We start from the raw sequence: 20,231 nt of genomic DNA on the forward strand, positions 1-20,231 counted from the left end.
AAGAGGTGATAAGGGAGTGCTTGGCTCCAGAAACCCCGGTGTGGTCAGGGAACAGCACGTGAGCTCTCAGAGACTGCCAATTGGCACCTCCCCCCCATCCTGGATTTCTGTCCCCCCATCCTCAAATCCAGTAGTCACCTTCATTTTATCTCCTTCAGAGCCATGCCTTCCCCCAAAGGCCAGCAGATGGCGCCAGTGAGCTACTGGTCTCAGTTGGAGCTGACTGGAGCCAGCTGGCCGGCCTCCACTGACTCCATGGCCCCCCAGAGCCTGGGGCTCTTTAAAGGTTTGGATCACCAGGTTTCGGACTATTGGGGAGGGGTAAACGGAACTAAGGGAGACTATGCACTGAGGGCATTGGGGTGGGGTGGCTCAGGGGCTCTGCTCCTGGTTGCCCTTCATTCTTCCACCCCTGCTAGCCCCTGCCTTATCTGCTGGGGCTCCTGCCCTCTGCCCGCAACCCCCTCCCCTTCTCTTCCCTGGAGGCCTCTGCCAGCCCAGACTTCTGGTTCTGGCAGAGGCTGGGTCTCTGCCCTTGGGCAGTCATGGCCTGGCACCAGGCCTCAGACAGAGCTGGGCCAGCCCCTCCCAACCATGACTACCTTAACCACCTTCTACTTCCAGAATGTCTCTACCTGATGAGAGGTAAGGAATCAGCTGCTGAGGAGGCCATAGGGAACTAGAGCATAGATCCTGGGGAGGAGGCTGGCCTTCTAGCCTCCTAGCATCCTGGCCTAGGAAGTGGGATGAATTTCTAAGGCAGGGAATGGAGAGATTGTTAAATAAAAATGTGGCAGATCATCCAGCTCCATGAGACCCAAACTGCACAAGACTATTTCTAAGGTGGCACAGTGTTCCAGAAGCTAAATTTGAAGAACCCCCTGCCCATCCTAGCCATCCTATACTCTATAGCCAAAGACAGTTCCCTACACCCCCCTCAGCAAGCCTCTCTCGCCACTGTGGGCTTCCTGATGAGTCAGGATCCTTGATGATTCCTTCCCAGGACAGTGTAGGATCTTGTTTCTCAGACTTTGTTCTCACCTTGCTTTCCCACTTCTGCCTCCTTACCCTGCGACACCTGCCCTATCAAGCACTGGTGCTATCTGGGTGACCTTGACCTTGAAGGCTGCCTGGGACCCCCACCTCACTCTCTCTTCTACATTCCCTTCATAATCCCCAGGGGAAGCCCTTAATGATCTGAAGTTGGAGAAATCACAGCCAGACTTTCAGTAAGGTGACTAAAGCTGGGGAGGAGGGGAGTCCCAGCAGTTCAGGGTCTGCAGCTCAGATCAGGAAGCCAGATCAAGGGTATTGTGTCCACCTGTGAGAGTAGGTCACAGATTCAGGGCAACAGTAGTCAGCAGGTTTTGGAAAATGAACGTTTCCTTTAGTTTCCAAAGAATGACCCAGACCAAGGGAGAGAGTCACCGAAACCACAACACACACACAAATGTGCTTACATGCATATACAGGGTAATGGCACAGAGGGAGATGTGTCATATGTCTACGGACAAGCTATGGAGCCCATGGACATGAGTATACACAAATACGGGCACATGCAGGCACACAAGGTCATGTACCCAAGGTCAGGCACACACACCCCTCCCCAGGCAAGTCCTTCCTCCCAGGACCAGGGCTATCCTGTCGTCTGCACTTACAGGAGGAGGAATAGGTGGAAAGTCAGAAGTGGCTCTGGAAAGGACATGGGTCCTCTACCCAGAGGCTCTCCCCTTTATTTTACTTTTTATTTTTTTATCTATTTAAACTTCTTCTTCTTCTCCTCCTCCCCTCCCCCCCCTCTCCTCCTTCTTCTCCTTCTTCTTCTTTTGCCAGCACTCACGGCATGTAGAAGCGTCTGGGCCAGGGACTGAACCTGAGCTGCAGCTGTGGCAACATCTGATCCTTAACCCACTGTGCCACAAGGGAACTTTCCAGAACCTCGCCCCTTAAGTGGATCTGACTCCCAGCCCTTCCCTGAGACTCTTCTGGCTTATCAGGGGGCCATGCCTGGGTGTCAGAGAATGCTTTGGAGGAGGCATTGCCTTGAAGGCCTGGCACAGAGCCTGAGCATCTAAGAGAGAGTATGGCCAACAAGAGAAGGTCCGTGGCCTCTCAGGACCTAATGTGGGCATGGGTGAGGTGCTCGGCAAGGGTGCACAAGAAGCAGAGATCCCCTGTGCCATGGGCTGCACCTGCTGACCTCAGCATACGGCCTGGCAGTGATACTGGCACCAGTTCCTAGTGCTTGCAGCACCTGGCGTGGATGCCAAGCACAGCATGCCAGACATGGGGGTGGGCAGAGTGGGGGGCCACTGGGCCACACACAAACACAGACCTTCATACACACAGGCAGGGAAATGCACCCACACTCACTTACACCCTGGGGAATTATGGGGCAGGCAGGGATAACCCTGTCCTAGAGGCTGCCCTTAGTGACTTCCCAGGTGTCCTCAATGGCCAGGCTTTGGAGTCTCTGGGGCTAGAGAGTGGGCTGGAGTTAATGGAAGGCCTAGATGTATCCTCAGACACACCCCCCTTCACACACCCACACCTGCACATATACACTTGTGTGGCAGGAGGAGATGGGGTTGCTGCATCCCTGGGGCTGAAAAGTGAGAGGAAGGGGAAAAGTGGGGCAGAGACTCCCGAGAACCAGAAGGTCATACTGCTCCCCTGAGTCCCTTGCCCCAAACCGCTTGGTAGCTGCAGGCAGATTAGGTGTGAGCCCAGGTCAGGATGCTTGTGCTAGGGACTTGGGGCTGCGAAAGGCGTGGGAGTACAGCGCGTGTGCCGGCTTTGGCGGTGGCTGCCAGGTGAGGGCGAGCTGGTTCCCCGCGGTGTTTCGCCAGGCTTGGCGGCCTCGGCGGTGCTGTCAGTGTGGGGAGCTTGAATGGAGGTTGTGAGTGTCCCTAGGTGTCCCGAGCAAGTGCAAGCTGTGGATGTGCTCACCTGGGAGCCGAGGCTCAGCGCCCCAGGGCGCGTGTTTAAGGGTACTGGAGTAAGCGGATGCAGGGCACCAGGGCTAAACCGACCGGACATCTCCCCATCGCGGCCAGCGAGGAGGCTGCTGCTCCTAGAGCAGTAACTTTAGGACTCGGTTCCGGCTTCTTCGAAAGAGGATCTGGCCGCATGGGCGGGGCAGAGGGCGGGGGCTAGAGGTGGGGGCACCTGCCGGACGAGGGTTGCGGGCAAAGAAGTAAAGGAAAGCCCCGCCCCTTCCCGCCTCCGCTCCGCCCTGTCCCCCGCCCCTGGGGCTCTTTATAAGCTCTGCCCGAGGGCGATCTGAGAAAGCCAGTATCCTTTTCGCCCCTGGATCGTGTTCTGCTGCACCCCGCACCCCTCATCCCGGCCCCTCGTCCCAGTCCCTGCTTTCCAGCCCGGCCCCTGCCCCGCCCTGACCCAAACCGGCCCAGACGCCATGGAGAGCTGGCCCTGGCCGTCGGGCGGCGCCTGGCTGCTCGTGGCGGCCCGTGCGCTGCTGCAGCTGCTGCGCGCAGACCTGCGTCTGGGCCGCCCGCTGCTGGCGGCGCTGGCGCTTCTGGCCGCGCTCGACTGGCTGTGCCAGCGCCTGCTGCCCCCGCTGGCCGCACTTGTCGTGCTGGCTGCCGCGGGTTGGATCGCGTTGTCCCGCTTGGCGCGGCCGCAACGCCTGCCGGTGGCGACTCGCGCGGTGCTCATCACCGGTGAGTGCGCGGGGCGCGGAGCGTGGAGCGCGGGAACTCCAGGTTGGAGGGCGGGACTGGACACCCAGAGGGCTCCCCGTGGGATGCCAAGGCAAGGCAGGACCCCCAGCGCAGTAATGGGAGCATCCCCCTCCCCTGAGTGCAGAGAGCCAGCCAAGTCCGAAGCGCAGGTCACCTTCCCAAGTCCAGGTTAACCACCTGCGGCTCTGGGGAGTGTTGGAGGGAAAATGAGGCAGGGAGTCGGCAGGTGCGCAGAGGAAACCGGTGGCTGAGAAAGAAGAAATCTCCTGGGTTTATGCTATGCCCCTCTTCAAGAGAGAGGTCTTGGGACAGGGGATACTGCTCTGAGGGACTTCGGAGCATGGTCACCCCTTGAACTCTGCCTAAAATCTCCACGTGGGTGGTCCCATTTCCTCTTCCCTGGGGTCAGAGGAATAAAGGCTTAGAGGGTTGTGACCCCCTCCCCCCAAATGGCTGGGCTCCTCCAAGTCCAGAAAAGTGTGAGGTCATCATGAGGGACAGCTGGGCATTCAGCTGCCTCCCAGATACCACCACCCACACCCACACCCAAATTGCTGAAGTAGTTGTCCAGATTCTGCAGCCAGAGCCTCACCACCGTTCCTCCTGGTCCTCTATGCCCAGGAAGGAAGTGAGGTCCTAGAGAGCTGGACTCAGGTGCCTCTGGTTGCCTGGCTCAGCTCCTTTTGTGTGGAACAAGGAATAGATCTATCACCAGAAGGAGGGAAGGAGGAGCTAAGGCCTAGGCAGAAATGGTGAGGGAAGGGCCAGGAGGCACTGGCTCCACTGTATGGGGGAGGGACAGCCTAATCTCACCCCTAAACTCCATGGCTCTGGATGGGCGCTCTGGGCTGGGGGCAGCCACTGGTCTGACTGGCTTCTCAGAGACCTCAGTCCAGCAGGGGGCCCTGCATGATCAGATAGAGCTAGGAGAACTTCCCAGAGGAGGCCATCCTTGAGCTGGGCCTCAGAGGATGGGTGGAGATAGGTGGAGTGTGGAAGGTGTTTTGTATCAGACATGGGGCATAGGACAGAGGCTTGAGACAAGAATGAGCATGGCCTGGGTAGGGGGCCATCAGAAACCAGTCTGGCTGCTGAGATGTGGTGGGATAGGAGATTATTTCCTTGGAAGGGGCTGTGAGAAGCCAAGGTGAAGGTGGAATGAGGGTTTGGGTTTCAGTAAAGACAGTGGAGATAGAGCAGTGCTCAGGCCAAATGAGAGAGTTCCAAGTACAGGATGGTGTGATGTTTCAAAGGATCCTAATTTCAGGGGTTTGAGAAGGAAAGATGACAGGCCTCCTGGCATGAACCAGGGACAGGGCAGCTCACCTCCTGCCTTCTAATTAATAATGAGTTGCCACAACAGGGCTCAGGCCATCTGCAGATACTTGTGACCCAGGGCAGTCTGTCCTGGGATCTCACCTCAGGCCTTTGTTCTGCTGCTGTTACATCTCTGGTCCTTGAGCCTGAGAGTGAGGTGAGAGGACGGATGCCTTTTGTGACTTGGGCTTCCCCCAGTTCTGGCTGCAAAGGCCCATGCTGGAAGAGAGGAAGAAGGCTGCCCAGCCCACCCCAGCTAAACATCAGGAGTAGGCCCTCAAGCTTCCCAGTGCCCCCAAACTCTGGGGCTTCCTCTCTTACCACCTGACTGCAAGACAAGTAGGTGATCAGGCCTTGCCTCATGTGATAGGAACGGAATGCTATCTTGAGGCAGTCAGAGCTGCCACCCACCCTTCTCTGAGAACGCGCCTGAGAACCACTGGCCAAGGCTCAGCCCTGGATCAGGGTTTGGTTTGAGGGCTAGGTGCCTTTTGTGCACATCAGTGCATCGATGGGCAGCAGGGGTGTCATGGGAGGGAGCCCATTGTTGTTCACGGCTCACTGCAGGTAGGTTGGAGGTATGTACAGGTACCTGAGTATGTGCAGGTGATCGAGAGGGTGTGCAAGGCATGGGTGACTGTGTTGGGATCACAGAGCTGAGGTGCTGAGAGGCCTCAGTTTCCCAGTGAGGCCTGTTTGCCCTTGGAGGGAACTTAGGCAAGTAGACACACACACACTCACTCACTCCCCTCCCTCTGCCTGACTTGCCCAGGAAGCACCCCTCATCTGGGTCTGGCTGATGGGTTCCCCAGCCACACCAAGCCCAACTTGGAGCTCCCTGCCCAGCTTTGTTCTCTGCCTTAGCAGAGGGGGACAGGGCTGAGATGGGGGAAGCTGGTCGTGCAGAAGCACTCTGCACCTTCTGCTCAGCATGACCACAATGGGGCAGGCTCCTGAGATCCTTCTCCTTCACGGGTCCCCCACCTCCTTTTGTTGGCTGCCCATGGAGCCGAATTGGAATGGGAACAATGGAGGAAGCAGGGGTTTATCAGACCCCCTACTCTGGCTCTGCCTGGTGGTTCATGTACACAGCCTAAGACAGGAGATCAAGCCTCCAAGAGTGGTAACTGACCTCAGGTGACACCTGGTGGTGTGGGAAGAGGTTCTAATGCAAACCTTTCTTGTCCTTCATCCATCCTATCCTTGTCATGGGGGCAAATGGTCCGGGGCTCAAAGAATGCCCTAGCATTGCCACTGATTGGAATCCCAGGGGCAGTGGTCAGGGGTGAGGGGGGGATGGCCCTCCAGTTTGCCTAGAGCCTGGAACAGTAGAGAGTGTTGAGACTGGAAAGGAAGGTGGGGCTCAGGTTGTACAGGGCCTGGATGATGGGAAAAGAGGCTGCATCCTAAGGGCTGTGGGAAGGTTTGGAAAGGTTTTTCAGCAGCAGAGAGATATTGCAGTTTTTGAAGGATGCCTCTGGATGCTTAGATAGGGAATGGATTCAAGGGGGCAAGATGGGACTAAAAGGTGGGGCTGCATCGGTATCCAGCTTAGAGGAAGAAGCCTGGGCAAGGGCAGACAGGAGGCTGTACAGTAACACTGCACATGCGAGCTGAGGCCTGATTTCAAGGAGGCAGAAGGACATCAGGGGTGAGACTGGATCTCAGGCTGACGTGCAGCAGTTGTCCTGACCTTACTCTATGCTGGCTGAGTGTCTTTGGAAAGCAACTTTGCAATTAGTAGGTCTCAGTTTTCTCATCTGTAAAGTGGGGATAATAAGCCATGTTTGATGGGATAACTATGGGGAGTGAGGGAGATGACAGTTGTGAAAGGACCGGTACTCAGGTGCTCAGCCAGAGGGGCACAGCCTGCCAGAAACAGGTCTAGGAAAGAAGGGAGGGCTGCTGACTGCTGGAAGGTTGGGTGTCAGAGGCCTGGATCCCATCCAGACCATGGTGACCCTGGGCCTGTCTCAGGTTGGACTGGGCCATAGTGGGATTCACTGGCTGTCTTCCTTGGCCAGGCTGTGACTCCGGTTTTGGCAAAGCGACTGCCAAGAAGCTGGATGCCATGGGCTTCACAGTGCTGGCCACCGTGTTGGAGTTGGATAGCCCTGGTGCCCAAGAGCTGCGTGCTTGCTGTTCCCCTCGTCTGAAGTTGCTGCAGATGGACCTGACCAAGCCAGCAGACATTAGCCGCGTGCTGGAGTTCACCAAGGTCCACACTGCCAGCACAGGTCAGTAGGCTCAGCTTGCCAGGAAAGGACATGGCTGGGCAGGTGTGAGGGGGCAGGGATTGGAGGTTTGCTGCTGGGCTGATCCACAGCTTCCCTCCTGGCTTCACACCCTCAGGTCTGTGGGGCCTGGTCAACAATGCAGGCCACAACATCCTTGTGGCAGATGCAGAGCTGTCTCCAGTGGCCACGTACCGCAGCTGCATGGAGGTGAATTTTTTTGGTACCCTTGAGATGACCAAAGCCCTCTTGCCACTGCTGCGCCGGTCGAGCGGTCGCATTGTGACTGTGAGCAGTCCAGCAGGTGAGAGCCTGCCCACACTGGAGCAGAAAAGGTGCCCCTGCAGGGCAGGGAGAGATGCTGGAGCCCCTGGCCCATGCTGAGCTGCTCCATTCCCAATCCATCCCCAGGAGATATGCCATTTCCGTGCTTGTCTGCCTACGGGACCTCCAAAGCGGCTGTGGCATTGCTCATGGACTCTTTCAGCTGTGAACTTCAGCCCTGGGGGGTCAAGGTCAGCGTCATCCAGCCTGCCTGCTTCAGGACGGGTGAGGTTCAGGGATTTGTGGGTGGGGCCCTTGTAGGGTTGCGGGGGAAAGGGAAAACATGGGGTGGCATGGTCTTACCTGGAGCAAGGTAATGGGCGTGGTTTTGGCTGGGGGCGGGTCTCAGGTTGTAATTTAGAGACCTGGGTCTGGCTTAGGCTTCCCTAACTGACCCCTCTCTGACCTTGCTACCCCTTCCCCAGAGGCAGTGAAAAACGTGGACCAGTGGGAAGAGCGCAAGCGGCAGCTGCTGGCCACTCTGCCCCAAGAGCTGCTACAGGCCTATGGTGAGGACTACATCGAGCACTTGAATGGGCAATTTCTGCACTCTCTGAGCCAGGGGCTGCCAGACCTCAGCCCGGTTGTAGATGCCATCACTGACGCACTGCTGGCGGCTAAGCCGCGCCACCGCTATTACCCTGGCCATGGCCTGGGGCTCATGTACTTCATCCACTACTACCTGCCAGAGGGCCTGCGACGCCGTTTCCTGCAGTCCTTCTTCATCAGTCCCTATGTGCCCAGAGCACTGAGGCTTGGCCAGCCCAGCCATACCTCTGCCCAGGATCCAGGCCCAAACCTGGGCTCTGCCCCCACCGCTCAATGAGCAGCGCGCACATAGAGCGCCTCCATCAGAGGAGGTCCCATGTCCTTGGCCCTCCCCTGGGCATTCTATCCCTCAGGTCTGCCCTAGAGCCTGGCCTAAAGGATCCCAACCCCACTCACTGCTGATGTCACAGGCCAGGCCTGGTGAGGCGAAAGCTTCCCACTGAACCTCCAGGCCTTCACTGCTTCATGAGCCCAAACAGACCCTCCTGGGCACAAGGCTCCACCATGCAGCTTGTTGAACCCAGCTGGATGGGGAGTTTAGTGCAAGACTTAGCTGTAGCCTTTGACAGGATCCTGCAGACTGCCTCTACAAACTAAGGAGTGACTAGGTAGGTTGGGGACCCCCTCAGGATTCTTTCTCGGCACCAGTGCCTCAGTGCCGTGATTTGAAGGGTGAATTCCAACTGTTTCTTGACTGGCTCAAGAATGAGGGTCCTGACCATCCACCCCAAGCTCCACAAGCCACAGGGACGCTGCATACCTACTTGCCTGGTTGCCACTTTTTAAATAAAGACAAATTTTTATTTCTCCTAGAATGGGAGAGATGCTGTATTTGGAGGGGCGACTGCCTAGGTGACAGGCTGTGTGGTTGAGTGACAGCCTAGGAACTGCCTGGGGAACCTCTGGGGCTCAGCATGGGGGCTGAAGCTCTGGGCACAGACTGGTTTACACCCAACCGCCTTCAGTGACCTTGGGCAGATCATGTATCCATAGGTCTGGGTTCCCTCATGGCAAAATGGGACCAGTGACCCCAGCCTAGGGAGTTGTGGGGCTCAATGAAGCAAACAGGGAGGCCTGGGGGCCCTCTAGAGTCAGGACCCAGCTCCAGAGACAGCCCCCAGCAGAGGAAGGGGCTATTCTCCACTGACTTCGCTCACCCCGAGGAATCTGGCTGCATAGGGAGAAGGCCAGCCTGGAGCTGTCAACTGAGGAAGGGAGGCAGAAGGCTTAGGTGGCAGTGGACTCAGCAAGGGTGGGGCCTGGGCAAGCTGGGGACCTGAGAGAGACTAAGGCCCAAAGGAGACAGAAGACAGCTGGGCTCAGACAGGGCAGTTTTTATTGTCTTAGAGGGGCAGAGCTATTTCCCCCATTCCCCAAGGACACACACTGTAGGCTGCCCCTGGGCCATGCCTCTGGGGGAACCCACCAAGGGGAGAGGAGGCTCACACTGCCCCCAGAGGTTTGTACATGAGGGAGGGACACGAAAGTGACCACATGCTTCTCAGATACGTCAGCAGCTATAAACATAGGGCTAAAGAGGGCCTCCTTGCTCTAGAGGGAGGGACTTGGTCCATTCTTGGTGGGGCAAGCAGATGCCTAGCCCCTTTTCAGGCCCAAGAGAGGTTTCAGAGAGAGGGAAGCTGGACAGCCACTAGGACAATGTGCTAGTGGCAGGTGGGTGAGCTGTGGGCTTGGTCACAGCACGCGCGCGCGCGCGCGCGCACACACACACACACACACACACACACACACACGGGGAACCTTGGGCCAGGCTGCTAGAAGATGGGGATGTAGTTGTCAATCTTGGCGCGGTGGCGCTGAGCAATGCACTCGGCAATCCACACAATGTTGCGACACTCCTGCTCCTTGAGCTTCACAAAGGCGTAGAAAACACCAAAGTGGAACTGGTTCAGGAAGGCCAACTTGTTTAGTTTCACCTGTGGACAGAGGTAGGAGTGTTGTGCAGGTGGCTGTGACCAGAGCTGGGCCTGAGCCACCAACTCCTCCCTATGACAGGCAGGCCTGGCACTCACCTCGTGCTCAAAGAATCGGTCCTCCAGAGTCTTGTCTCCGGGGTTGCTGCCCGCACCTTCAAAGAGCAGCTTGTACTCCTGGCATAGGGGAGTGGGGGGAGGCATAAGCATGAGGGTGCTGCTGGGTGTAGAGTGGAGACATGGGTGCCAACATGCTGCCTGCTGCCCAATAGCCAGAGCACTCACCGGGTAGTAGTCAGCCACATTCTTGACCTGCTCGTAGTCGTCGGCCCGGGCCAGCTGGGCCAGGCCCTCAGGGTAGAGACGTCCACAGTGAGGAAAGAGCTTGGCACGGTCCTCCTTGGACAGCTCTGTGCCGAAGGAGTTGATGGTGATAATGAAGGCGCGGCGGTCTGCTTCAAACTGTGGGGCCAGTGCCCAGGCAAGGAGAGAGGGGCGGGGAGGAAGGCAGCAGCCAGTCAGTTGGCAGGGCTTCTCCCAGGCCAGGGCTCTAGGGGACCAGCAGGCTCTAGGGAAGGGTGGGCAGGCACTCACCTCCAAGATGGGGCACATGGCATCAGCCGTGGTCCCGCCCAGTAGGGTGCAGAACTTGTAGAAGGACTCCAGGTAGGCCTGTGCAGGGCATGGGGCTTGCTCAGCCCAGGCAGGGGGACTGGGAGCAGGGGCGGAGCTGCCAGGCCCCCTCCTCACCGTCCCCTCCTTCCCTCCCAGCCCCTTTCATGGTGCATCCAGACAGCACACCCAAGGATTGGCCAGGGCAGCCCCCATGTCAGAGCCCCTGAAACCCACAGATTTCCAACTGTTAATCAGCTAAGCAGCTATGATCTATCCCCCACCCCAGGAGGACCAGAGCAAATTCTGGCTGTTTCATGGTGCGGTGCCCCTCGCATCCTCATCCCACACAGGGCCAGGCTCTGTGCCTGCTGCTCTGCCTGCCTTACCCCCCAAATCTCCCCTCCTCAGCCTCTGACAACCATGTGTCGACGGACAAGCGAAGGATGGTTACTCCTGAGCATTCACGGAGATGGTGTGGACTGGGTGCCTTGGCCCCTCTCAGCACCCCACCTGCAAGAACACCTTCTCCTCTTCCCATCCCCCAGGCAGTTCCCAGGCATCACAGAGCAGGAACCAAACTGTCAGCCTAGTTTCTGCTGAGGGATGGTTATTGCCTGTGTGGACGTCAGCCTTGCAGTGCAATGGCTGGACAGTGGGCTGCTGGCGGGAACAAGCACTTCCTGCTCAGGCAAATTGGATCTGCTGGGCATGAGAAGCCAGGTCAATCCAGGCCTCAGGTCCCTTCTAGGACTCACTCCTGAAACCAGCTAGACCCAGGCTTCCTTCTCTGGATCTCTCTATGTCAAGGAAGAGGGGATGGTCTCGTGGTCCCCAAGGAGCTCCCTCTACTCAGATCCTCCTGGGTCCCACCTGATGGCATGGCCACAGGGACTCTAGCGCCACAAGCTAGAGACCATTCTTCCAGGCTGGCCATGACGGCTGGGAGACAGGGCAAGCTTTCCGTACTGCCCTCCAAGGCTCAGAGAATGTGCCATCCCCCATCCACTGATGTGGGCCACAGGTTCCTGCCCCAAGAGAGGAAGAGGGATGAGGCCATGAGGCCAGGTTCAGCCTGGACAGCAACACTGGGCAAGCTGGGCTCAGGAAGCAAAAGCCTAGAACAGGTCAGGAAATAAGAAGCCTGGAAGGGGAGAGTGGATCCCAGCACCATGGATCCCCAGGAGTCAGAGGCCTTGGGTGGCAGAAACAGCTGCTAATCCTACCATGGTTTGGTGATACTGTTTAGTCCCTGTGGGACGGTCCCCAGCCATATCCTTCCATGTGGCCAGCTAAGCTGGCTATGTCCAAATCTCCAGGACAGCCCCAGTGGGGCCTGCAGTTCCTATCTGTAGGAGAAGCCACTAGCCTCTGCTCAGCTAGACGGAGCCCTGGAGAGGCTGACCCCAGGGTGGCGGAGGCTGGTGGAATAGTCCCAGCCTCTCTTCTAGAGGCTGAGTAGCTGACGAAGCTGGCAAGACCCCAAGGCCCCGGTACCAAGGTCACCTTCCCACCCCCACCCTGTCCCCTGGAGTCTGCCAGCCCATGACTGCTGCACCAGCTGCCTAGAGTTCCCACCCACCACCAGGGTCGCCTAATCTCCCATCTGTGGCCACTGGGCTGGGACAGCGCCTGACAGGCGGTCCTGGCATGGAGCCGACAGCAATGGATTGGTGTTTACAAGCTGGTGCCTGGGCAGCTCTCGCCAGTGACTCCAGCTAGAACCAGTCAGGCCCGGTGAGGGTGTGGGTGAGGCTGGGGGGACAGCCGCACCCCTCACCCTCCCTCAGGGCAGGGAACCCGGCAACAGGCCAGCAGGGCAGGCAGGAGCACTGGGGAAGGGGGGAGAAAGAGAGAGTGAGCGAGAGCACATGCATGCGGCCCTTGCCGCCTGCCCCCCAGCACCTCCCCCCGTCCCCCCACCTCCCTCTTGCTCTCCCTCTTAGCAGGTGGATGAGAGCACTTGCTTTGTAAATAAGCAGAGCCAAGTATGATGCCCAGTGCTGCCACTGTTTAGCAGTTTCCTCATCTTAAAAACGGGGATAATGACGCCTACCCAACTCCTCGCAGCCCCGAGGAGTAAAGAAGTCAGTGATCTTTCTACCTCGTCTCCTCCCCTCTAGTCTGTCCTTCACATTCTAATGACATCCTGTCCTGCTGGAAACCTTCACTGGCTGACTCTGCCCATAGGATACAATTTGAACATCTGGCCCAGCATTCAAGACCCTGGGTGACTGGATTCTGTACCTGCCTTTTTCCCCCCAGACCTGTGTCCCACTGTCCATCTGGAACCTGCACTTCTGCAGCAACCTGCTTGCCACCTGGCTCGTGTCTACACTGGCTCCTGCATGTGCTGTCCCTCTGCCAACACTACTACCAGCTCCAGGTAGGCCCTTCACCTACCACCAGACCCTCCCTGCACCCTGGCCCAGACCCCTGCAGGGAGGCTAGAGGGCCTGGGCTCAGGCTGCCACTGTTTGGCCACTGAGTCCAACAAGGGCAGGAGAGGAGCCTCACTATAAAGATCCAAGAGACAGATGCTCTCAGGGTTAGGGCAGCAGGGCTATTGGCCAGTGCTATCTTCGGGCCCCCTCAGGGCTTGCCCCCTGCTGACCCATCAGAGGTCCTGGCATCAGAGGTCCTCACCAGGGCCAGAGCCCAGTCTGCCCCACATATCCCTCACTGGTTCCTGGCCAGCCCCCTTGCTTGGTTTCCAGCCCTGCTCCTAAGCTCTTTGGGCCAGAACAGTGGTGCCCCAGGAATCCCAAGCCCACTCTATTTCCAGGGATCACCAGTTTCTGCCACAGCCTGGTGGAAAGCAGAAGGTAGGTGAGGGTCAAGATGGTGGGATATGGCACTGGCTCTAGATCCAGAAACCTAAGAGGGGTACAGGGACCTGGCTACGCCTGGCTGGGTCCCTCCTGCCACCGTAACTGAGCACATGGAGCCTCTGCTCAGGGACCTGTCCTTGCTAGTGACAGTCCAGGTGGGGTAAGCCTGAGAGCTATGGTCTGGGTGATGGCCCGTAACCCTCCCGGATGCAGGGGGAGTGGCCATCAGGTGCCCACTCTGACAGGCCAAGCTACGGAGCACCAGCCCCTCCTGTTGATCTTATCTGGGCCAGACGGATAGAGAACCTGTTTCATGCAGTCTTGCGCCAGTCACAAGAGCCAGAAAGTGAGTGGATGAGCCCCCGGGATAGGAGCCTGGTGCAACTGTGTCCCGTCCCAGTGCCCCATATAAATCACCAGCCCACCCCGCCCGCGGCCCCACCCACCATTCACCCCTGCTGGGCGAGGGGCCCTACCTTGTAGAGCGTGTTGCGGATGATCTCGATGTTCATCTCATCCAGGTCCTGCTCTGAGATGCAGTCCTGGAAAAAAGCCGCTGGGGAAGGAAGATGTGGGTGTGAGGGGTGGGCAAGTGGACTGAGTCTCGGCAAGAATCCTGCTGATGTTCCACTGTCCTTGCAGGGCTCAGAGGATCCCTGCCACACGGCCCAGCTGGCTAGGAAGTGGGGGGCCCGCCACCTGGCCTGGACTATTACCTTAGAAGTGGCAGAAGCAATACTCCGGGCCATGTGCACTGACCTGAGCTTCTCCTGCCTTCTTGCTCCTAAAGTTGATTTATAAAGGAGGCAGCCAGCCATAACATGATCTAATCGCCTCTGGGGCAGACCCAAGCTCAGATCATGCCAAAGAAAGCCTTGCATAAGAGGCTGTGACATCCTCCCTTCTCAAGGGGCAGCTGTGGATTCAGGGCCTGACGCCCACTTCTCTGCACCTCCCAGGAGGGCCTGGGGCCCACACTTGGAAAACCATCCTTCCCCTTAGCACGAGGAATGAGTACGACAGCTGAGTGAGCATGGGCTGGTGACCTAGGGGGCCACTACAGGGCGGGAATTAGAAGCCAAAGCAGGATAGAGCCTCTCCATCCCCAGGGGCCCCCAAGACTCACTGGTCTGTTTCTTTTTTAAAGATGGAGAACCTAAAGAAGCCACAATCAGCCCAGAACTAGCTCGGAGTTATGAAAGTATAGCAACTAAGGCCAGTAGGCAGGCCTCAGGCCTTTTTGTTTAGAACGAAGTATAGCTTAGGGCTCAGCTGAAACCCTGGTGGCTTCCTGGAGGTGGTGTCCTGGGGACTAGGACTCCAGCTATGAGGGCACTAGCTGGTGACAGAAGCGCCTTCTTCCCAGTCTCCCTCCAAGGCAGGCAGGAGCCAGTGCTGCCTAGATGGGGTGCTGCAGGAAGCTCCCAATTCCCCTTCCTTCCTTGGCCTCTGACATGAGCTCTGCATCCTGCCAGACACTGCCTGACTTGGCTTCTGGGACCTGCTCAGCGGAGGCAAGTGAAGCTCTTTGCTTCCCTCCTCTGCCTCATGGGCAGGCAGCTGCTCCAGGCCAGCTCAGGGCCATGCTCTGTCAGAGCTCCCAAGACTCCAAGGGACCCGGGCCCCTCTCTCCACTCTCCACGAGCTCAGCCCTCCTCTGCCTTCTGAGAAATCAGTCAGTTTCACACGGTTGGTCCAAGTCAGGTCCAAGTCTGCCTGGCCCAGCAAAAGCAGCAGGAGGGGAGCAGAAGGCAGGGTGAGGAGGGGAGAATGGGCACTGAAATGGAAGGGAGGAGAAAAGGAAGCAGCGGAGGGCAGGTCTTGCTTCCTGGCTCAGGGCCGCCCCCCTGGGGGTCCACAAACCCCACGCAGAGGCACTGATCCTGATGCCAGTCCGGCTTCCTCCCTCCTCCGCCAGGGTAGCTCACCCAGGGGCGTGTCCACCAGAATGGCATTGTAGAGCTCAGCGGGTGTCTGCGCGATGTTCACGGCCTCCATCTGCTCAAAGCTGCCTAGTGGGTGGCACTTGGGCACGAGCTCGGCGATAGAGCGCTGGTGCAGAGTGCCCGTGATGAGCAGGATTACGTTGTCAATCATGTAGCTGTAACTGCAGGAGGCACATGACAGCAGGGCGGCCCCTGAGGTCCTGGCACAGCACCGTGCCCCCACCCCCAGCCTGCACAGGCCACCTGCCCCTCAACAGGAGCGCCCCCTCCTCTAGCACCAGGAGCACGGGACAGACTCGGCCCCCTCTGGGGGGCAGGGGAGCAGGAAAGAATTCATGCCTCGTGAACTGTGCTATCAGGAAGTAGGCAGTAACTACCCCATGGTTGTGAGCAGCGAGCGTCCTGGCAGGACATGAGAAGCATGGGCACACACACACAGAAGAGCAGGGCACGGGCCGGCCTGGGGGATGAAAGAACTGGGAGATGAAAGCGTGTTCTGGGAAGAGGGAACAGGGTGTGCAGAGACCTGGAGGCATTCGCTGAGTGGCAGATGCATTCAAGGAACTGAGCACAGTCAGGGTTGGCAGAGGGAAGGGAACTGGGCCGGTGCTGCCAGCAGGCTGCAGCCTTGAGGCGGATCCTCTGGGCCTGGCTGAGGGTCCTGAGTTCATTTTGAGCCCAGGAATCCATGAGCAGGACAGAAGCAAGGAGTACCACAGTCACTCTGGCTGCGGCGTGGGGACAGCGGGGGAGGTGGGAGATGGCAAGAGGAGGAAAGCCTGAGGAGTAGGGTGGGGAGAAGCTTCTCTAGAAAAAACCATGAAGGAGGCAGTGCGAGGGCGCCTCTAGGGTAAGGCCCTAGGAAGGCCCCTCTGGAGACGAGCAGGCATATAGCTGCCCTATGCAGCCCACTCCAAAGAAAGGGCACTGCCTCCTCCTTTAGGGCTTGAGGCCAGGGCCAGGTATCCACCCAGGATGGCTTGAAGGAGACCCACAGACCTGGACAGGAGGCTGGGCTCAGGCCAGTCCCCTCCAGCACAGAAGGCCAACTCTGGACAGGGCATGGGCAGCAGAGGGGGCTATGGAGCTGGGGCGGGGGGGCTGCCCAGTGTAGACTTGGCAAGGGGAAAGCTCTGCCTGTAGGCATTAAGACAGTCATAGGGGGGCTGCGGCCGAGAGTTCTGTGTGGTCACCTATGTGAGGATGGAGAGGAGCCAAGAGGGCCCCAGGCCCCAGTCAGCTGTAGTAGCCACAACATTCCTTGTCACCAATGGTGAACTCAGGGCATAAGGCAGCTGGATGAGGCCTGGGGGGCCGGGGCAGCTTCAAGGCTAGAGTGGGGCTCCCACTGAACGGTGAGAGCTGGGCTGGAGGCTGCCGCCCTGAACTGGGCACTGAGCGCAGGCCCCAGCCTAGCTCATGGGTGGGCCAACAGCTAGGTCCCTGTGCTCTGACAGTATCTTGAGCACCCAATGCCAAGGCTGGCCAAGGTGAGAAGTGGCCTCCTATACCAAGGAAAGAAAGGGAAGGGGGTGGTGGCCTGCCCCTCAGCTAGAGAGCTGGCTATTGGGGGAGCTCCTATGGAGCCTGCCAGGGAGGCGACAGGAGGAAGAAGCCACAGCTCCTGTCCTGGCCTGACCTCCACCACCCACCCCCTACTCCCCTAGCGCCCTGCTATGACCTCTGCTCTCCTGGGCTTGGTGCCAGGCAGCTGCCCTCTCTCCGCCCCCAATCCAGCTGGGTCAGTTCCAGGATGTGTGCCGAGAAGAGACAGGCCGGTCTTCTCAAACTGAGGGCCTCAAGCAGGGCCCGTTTGCAGCCACAAGCCAAGGGGCCCAAAGGGCCAGCCTTTTGCCCCTGACCTGACAGGGCTGGCAGAGTGGAGGGACCTCAGAGAGAGCTCGCCAGAGCTTTGTGGCTTGGTCTCCAGCCCCAGCCTGCGTCGTCTCTACTCTGGACAGCACATCCCTCTTGTCCCCAGTGCCTCCAGAATCTTATGTACCCCTGGACCTGCTATATGTCACCTCCTGCAGCACTCCACCTGTGCCTCATCCAGCCCCACTCTACCATCATGTTCCCTGGGTCAGCCGCAGACACCACCCCAAACCCGAAGATGCCCTTTCATGCTCTCACAAGACTTTGGGCAGGAAGGAAGAAAACACTGTACCTCTTCGAGCTGTACTATTCCACTGATCCCATAACCACTAGCATCACCAGCCCCGCTCTTAGAGGATATAAGGCACAGAGACTCAGGCCCTAGACCCTGTCACAGCATAAGGCCAAGAAGCAGTCTGTCCCTTTGGCCAGCGTCCATGCGCATCCACTCATGTCCAGGCCCTATGCCCTGATTCTACACCCCCCTCGAGGGGTGTCTTCTCAGAGGAATCTCCACAAGTCAGTCTCCTTTCTCTAAACTCCCCCACTCCTTGCACCACAAGGTATTCGTTAATGTTGGGGATGGGACTGGGGTCAGGGCCCAAGGGAGGCCTTGACGCTTGTCAGCGTCCTGACCCAGCTTGGAGGAGAGCCCTGTGGGAAGACTCCACCATCTGCCTTTGCTGCTGTCCCTCTAGTGATGTAGAACAGGCCAGCTGTGGTTCACTTTTCAGCCCTCAGAGCAGATGTGGGGGCTGGTGGGAGCACCCCTGGCTACCCCCAGAATCTCCTGCTAGAAGTTCTGGCTGGGAACCAAGGGAACTGCTAAGCCTGTTAAAGCCCCCCAGCCCTTTCCAAGGCCCCCTTTTAACCCAGGCTAGGCCAGCCTTGGATGACCCTGCACCAGGGCCAGCAGCTTCATTCCCTTGGGTCAACTATAAGGTTGCTATGGCAGCAGCCCCTGTTTCTCTCTCCTTCCCAATGTAAGTCAGGATCTCCTTTCCTGGGATGAAAGGAAGCTGGGATGATGCTGGCCCAGCTGTCTGCTTTACCCCCAGGGTGAAAGCCTTCAGCAAGCAGGGAAATCCTCCTCCTTGCTGGCTTCAGCAGCTGCCTCCCTGCCCCCAGAAAGCCACTCCGCCAGTCCTCCCCTCATTTGGCCTTAACAGGAGAGTATGAGGTTCCAGCTGGTCAGCATCTCCCTCCAGAAGAAGACAGCTGGGGAGTGGACAGGCGTCTGCCTGCCAGGCCAAAAAGGCTCTCTTGAGGTGGGAGTGGGAGTCTGTATTCCTCTGCCCAGAGGCCTGCCCTCACTCGGTGCTTTCAAGACTCAGTTTGGGCCCACAGAAGTCTTGGGATAGACTTTACAAAGGCACTTTCTCTAAGAAGTCTTCAGAGCCCCTAGCCAAGCCCTGTTCCTCTACTGTGCCCTTTGGTGCCACCTGCTGGAGCATCATGGCTCCCTCCCAAATCGTCATCATCTTGGCCATGGGGGGTCTGGGCCTGGTACTGGTTAGGAGGCCATGATGACTTCGCACCCTGGCCATCCGCCCAGCTACAGCTCCCAGCAGAGACTGCCAGTAACCAGACCTGCACTCAGGCACATCTGGGTCCTATAGAGCCCTGCCTGGGTGGAAAGTGAACACAGTTATCAAGTTACAGCCCCAGCACGTCACCTGTCATGCCTTAGTTTCCCCTCTGAAATCAGGATGTCTGAGATATAGCCCACATAGGAGCTAGTGAGACCCTGACCTTCTCCTAACTAAAATTCTGCCCTTCTCCCAAGGTCCAGGTGGCTCCTCCCACTAGATCCGAACCTCCTGGGTGTCAAAGAGCTTCTGTGTGCTTTCCCCTCAGACTCAGGAGAACAGTGGCAGTGCTGGCTCTCCCTCAGGGCAGGAACCAGAAACCACAGCAGGCCTACAGCCCCAACCTACAGAGACCCTGCCATCAACTCCAAAATAGTGGTTATGGACAGTGAAGCCTGGGCAGCCAAGATAGGGAGGCCTAAGGATATCTGACGCCTTCCGTGACCCAGCAGAGCCCAAGGTTTGGGCAATGTGACCTGGGGAGAGTGGCAGATGTGCTGACAGGCCCCTTGGGCACTTGAGGCCACTGTCCTGGGACAAAGTTTCTTTGAGCTACCAATTCCAGACAGGTGGCACTAAGGCCCCTGGCATAGAAGAATATGAGACCTCACCACCCCCAGATGGCACAGATCACCATGCTCAGGCTGTGCCAGTGGGTACCTGGGCTGCAGGCAGGTGCGCCACACTGGGGATGGACCCCCAGAGAGGCTCACTCATATAAGGACAAAGGCTTTTGGGACCCACTTGAGAATCCTCAGAGACCAAACTCACTTCTCCCACAAGAAACTCTCCCAGTTTCCCCTCCAGGGCCTACTCTCTTATGGAAAGGTCAAGATCAAGGTCCTCTCCAAGAGTTCCCTTGTGGCTCAGCAGGTTAAGAATCCAGCATTCTCACTGCAGTGGCTGGGGTCGCTGCTGTGGCAGATTGGATCCCTGGCCCAGGAACTTGCACATGCCGGAGGTGTATGCACCCGCCACCCACCCAAAAATCCCCTCCAAAGCCAAGAAACCCTAATACAGGCTCTATCCCAAGTCAGAGAAAAGTAAATGGCTGGGCCTGGAAGGCATCCTTGGTGCAGTGACATATTACATGTTATTTTTATGAAATTGAGCTGAGTCATCTCAAAACCACATGACTGATGAGAGTCTACTTCAGGGGAACCTCTCACTCATGCCCTGTCTGTGGCACACCAGGAAGCTGCCTCCACTCTGGCCACCCACTCTCTGAGTGGCCTCTCTAACCCCCTGTGGCCCTGGAGTCCTTTCAATGCTGAAGCCTCCTGTGACCCCTGATTCCATCTGTGGCAGCTGGTCTC

General features: G+C 58.0%; 2 protein-coding genes across 2 annotated transcripts in view; one reads left to right on the forward strand and one right to left on the reverse strand.

The window, feature by feature from the left end:
- On the forward strand, window positions 3,354-8,523 carry HSD11B2 (hydroxysteroid 11-beta dehydrogenase 2). The gene is made up of 5 exons (NM_213913.1): window positions 3,354-3,683; window positions 7,046-7,258; window positions 7,374-7,559; window positions 7,667-7,804; window positions 8,005-8,523. Exons 1-5 carry the CDS (start codon window positions 3,419-3,421, stop codon window positions 8,403-8,405), a joined length of 1,203 nt encoding a protein of 400 aa, NP_999078.1. The 5' UTR covers window positions 3,354-3,418; the 3' UTR covers window positions 8,406-8,523.
- Window positions 9,447-20,231, reverse strand: part of ATP6V0D1 (ATPase H+ transporting V0 subunit d1) — a 41,901-nt gene continuing 31,116 nt past the window's right edge. The window contains exons 3-8 of the mRNA XM_003126946.4: window positions 15,434-15,612; window positions 13,982-14,061; window positions 10,657-10,734; window positions 10,348-10,524; window positions 10,162-10,239; window positions 9,447-10,065 (exon numbers count right to left, since the gene is read on the reverse strand). Of these exons, the coding sequence (XP_003126994.1) occupies window positions 9,904-10,065; window positions 10,162-10,239; window positions 10,348-10,524; window positions 10,657-10,734; window positions 13,982-14,061; window positions 15,434-15,612 (754 nt within the window). The 3' untranslated portion in view covers window positions 9,447-9,903. The remainder of the gene's footprint in view (window positions 10,066-10,161; window positions 10,240-10,347; window positions 10,525-10,656; window positions 10,735-13,981; window positions 14,062-15,433; window positions 15,613-20,231) is intronic.

The sequence above is a fragment of the Sus scrofa genome, chromosome 6 (genome assembly GCF_000003025.6).
Source record: "Sus scrofa isolate TJ Tabasco breed Duroc chromosome 6, Sscrofa11.1, whole genome shotgun sequence".
NCBI lineage: Eukaryota > Metazoa > Chordata > Mammalia > Artiodactyla > Suidae > Sus > Sus scrofa.

What these genes read in the sequence shown, in the direction of transcription:
- HSD11B2 (NM_213913.1), top strand. Translation starts at nt 3,419, where the DNA reads ATGGAGAGCTGGCCCTGGCCGTCGGGCGGCGCCTGGCTGCTCGTGGCG. An exon ending in TCGCGCGGTGCTCATCACCG is followed by an intron (nt 3,684 to 7,045) that starts GTGAGTGCGCGG and finishes TTCCTTGGCCAG; the next exon opens with GCTGTGACTCCGGTTTTGGC. An exon ending in GACTGTGAGCAGTCCAGCAG is followed by an intron (nt 7,560 to 7,666) that starts GTGAGAGCCTGC and finishes ATCCATCCCCAG; the next exon opens with GAGATATGCCATTTCCGTGC.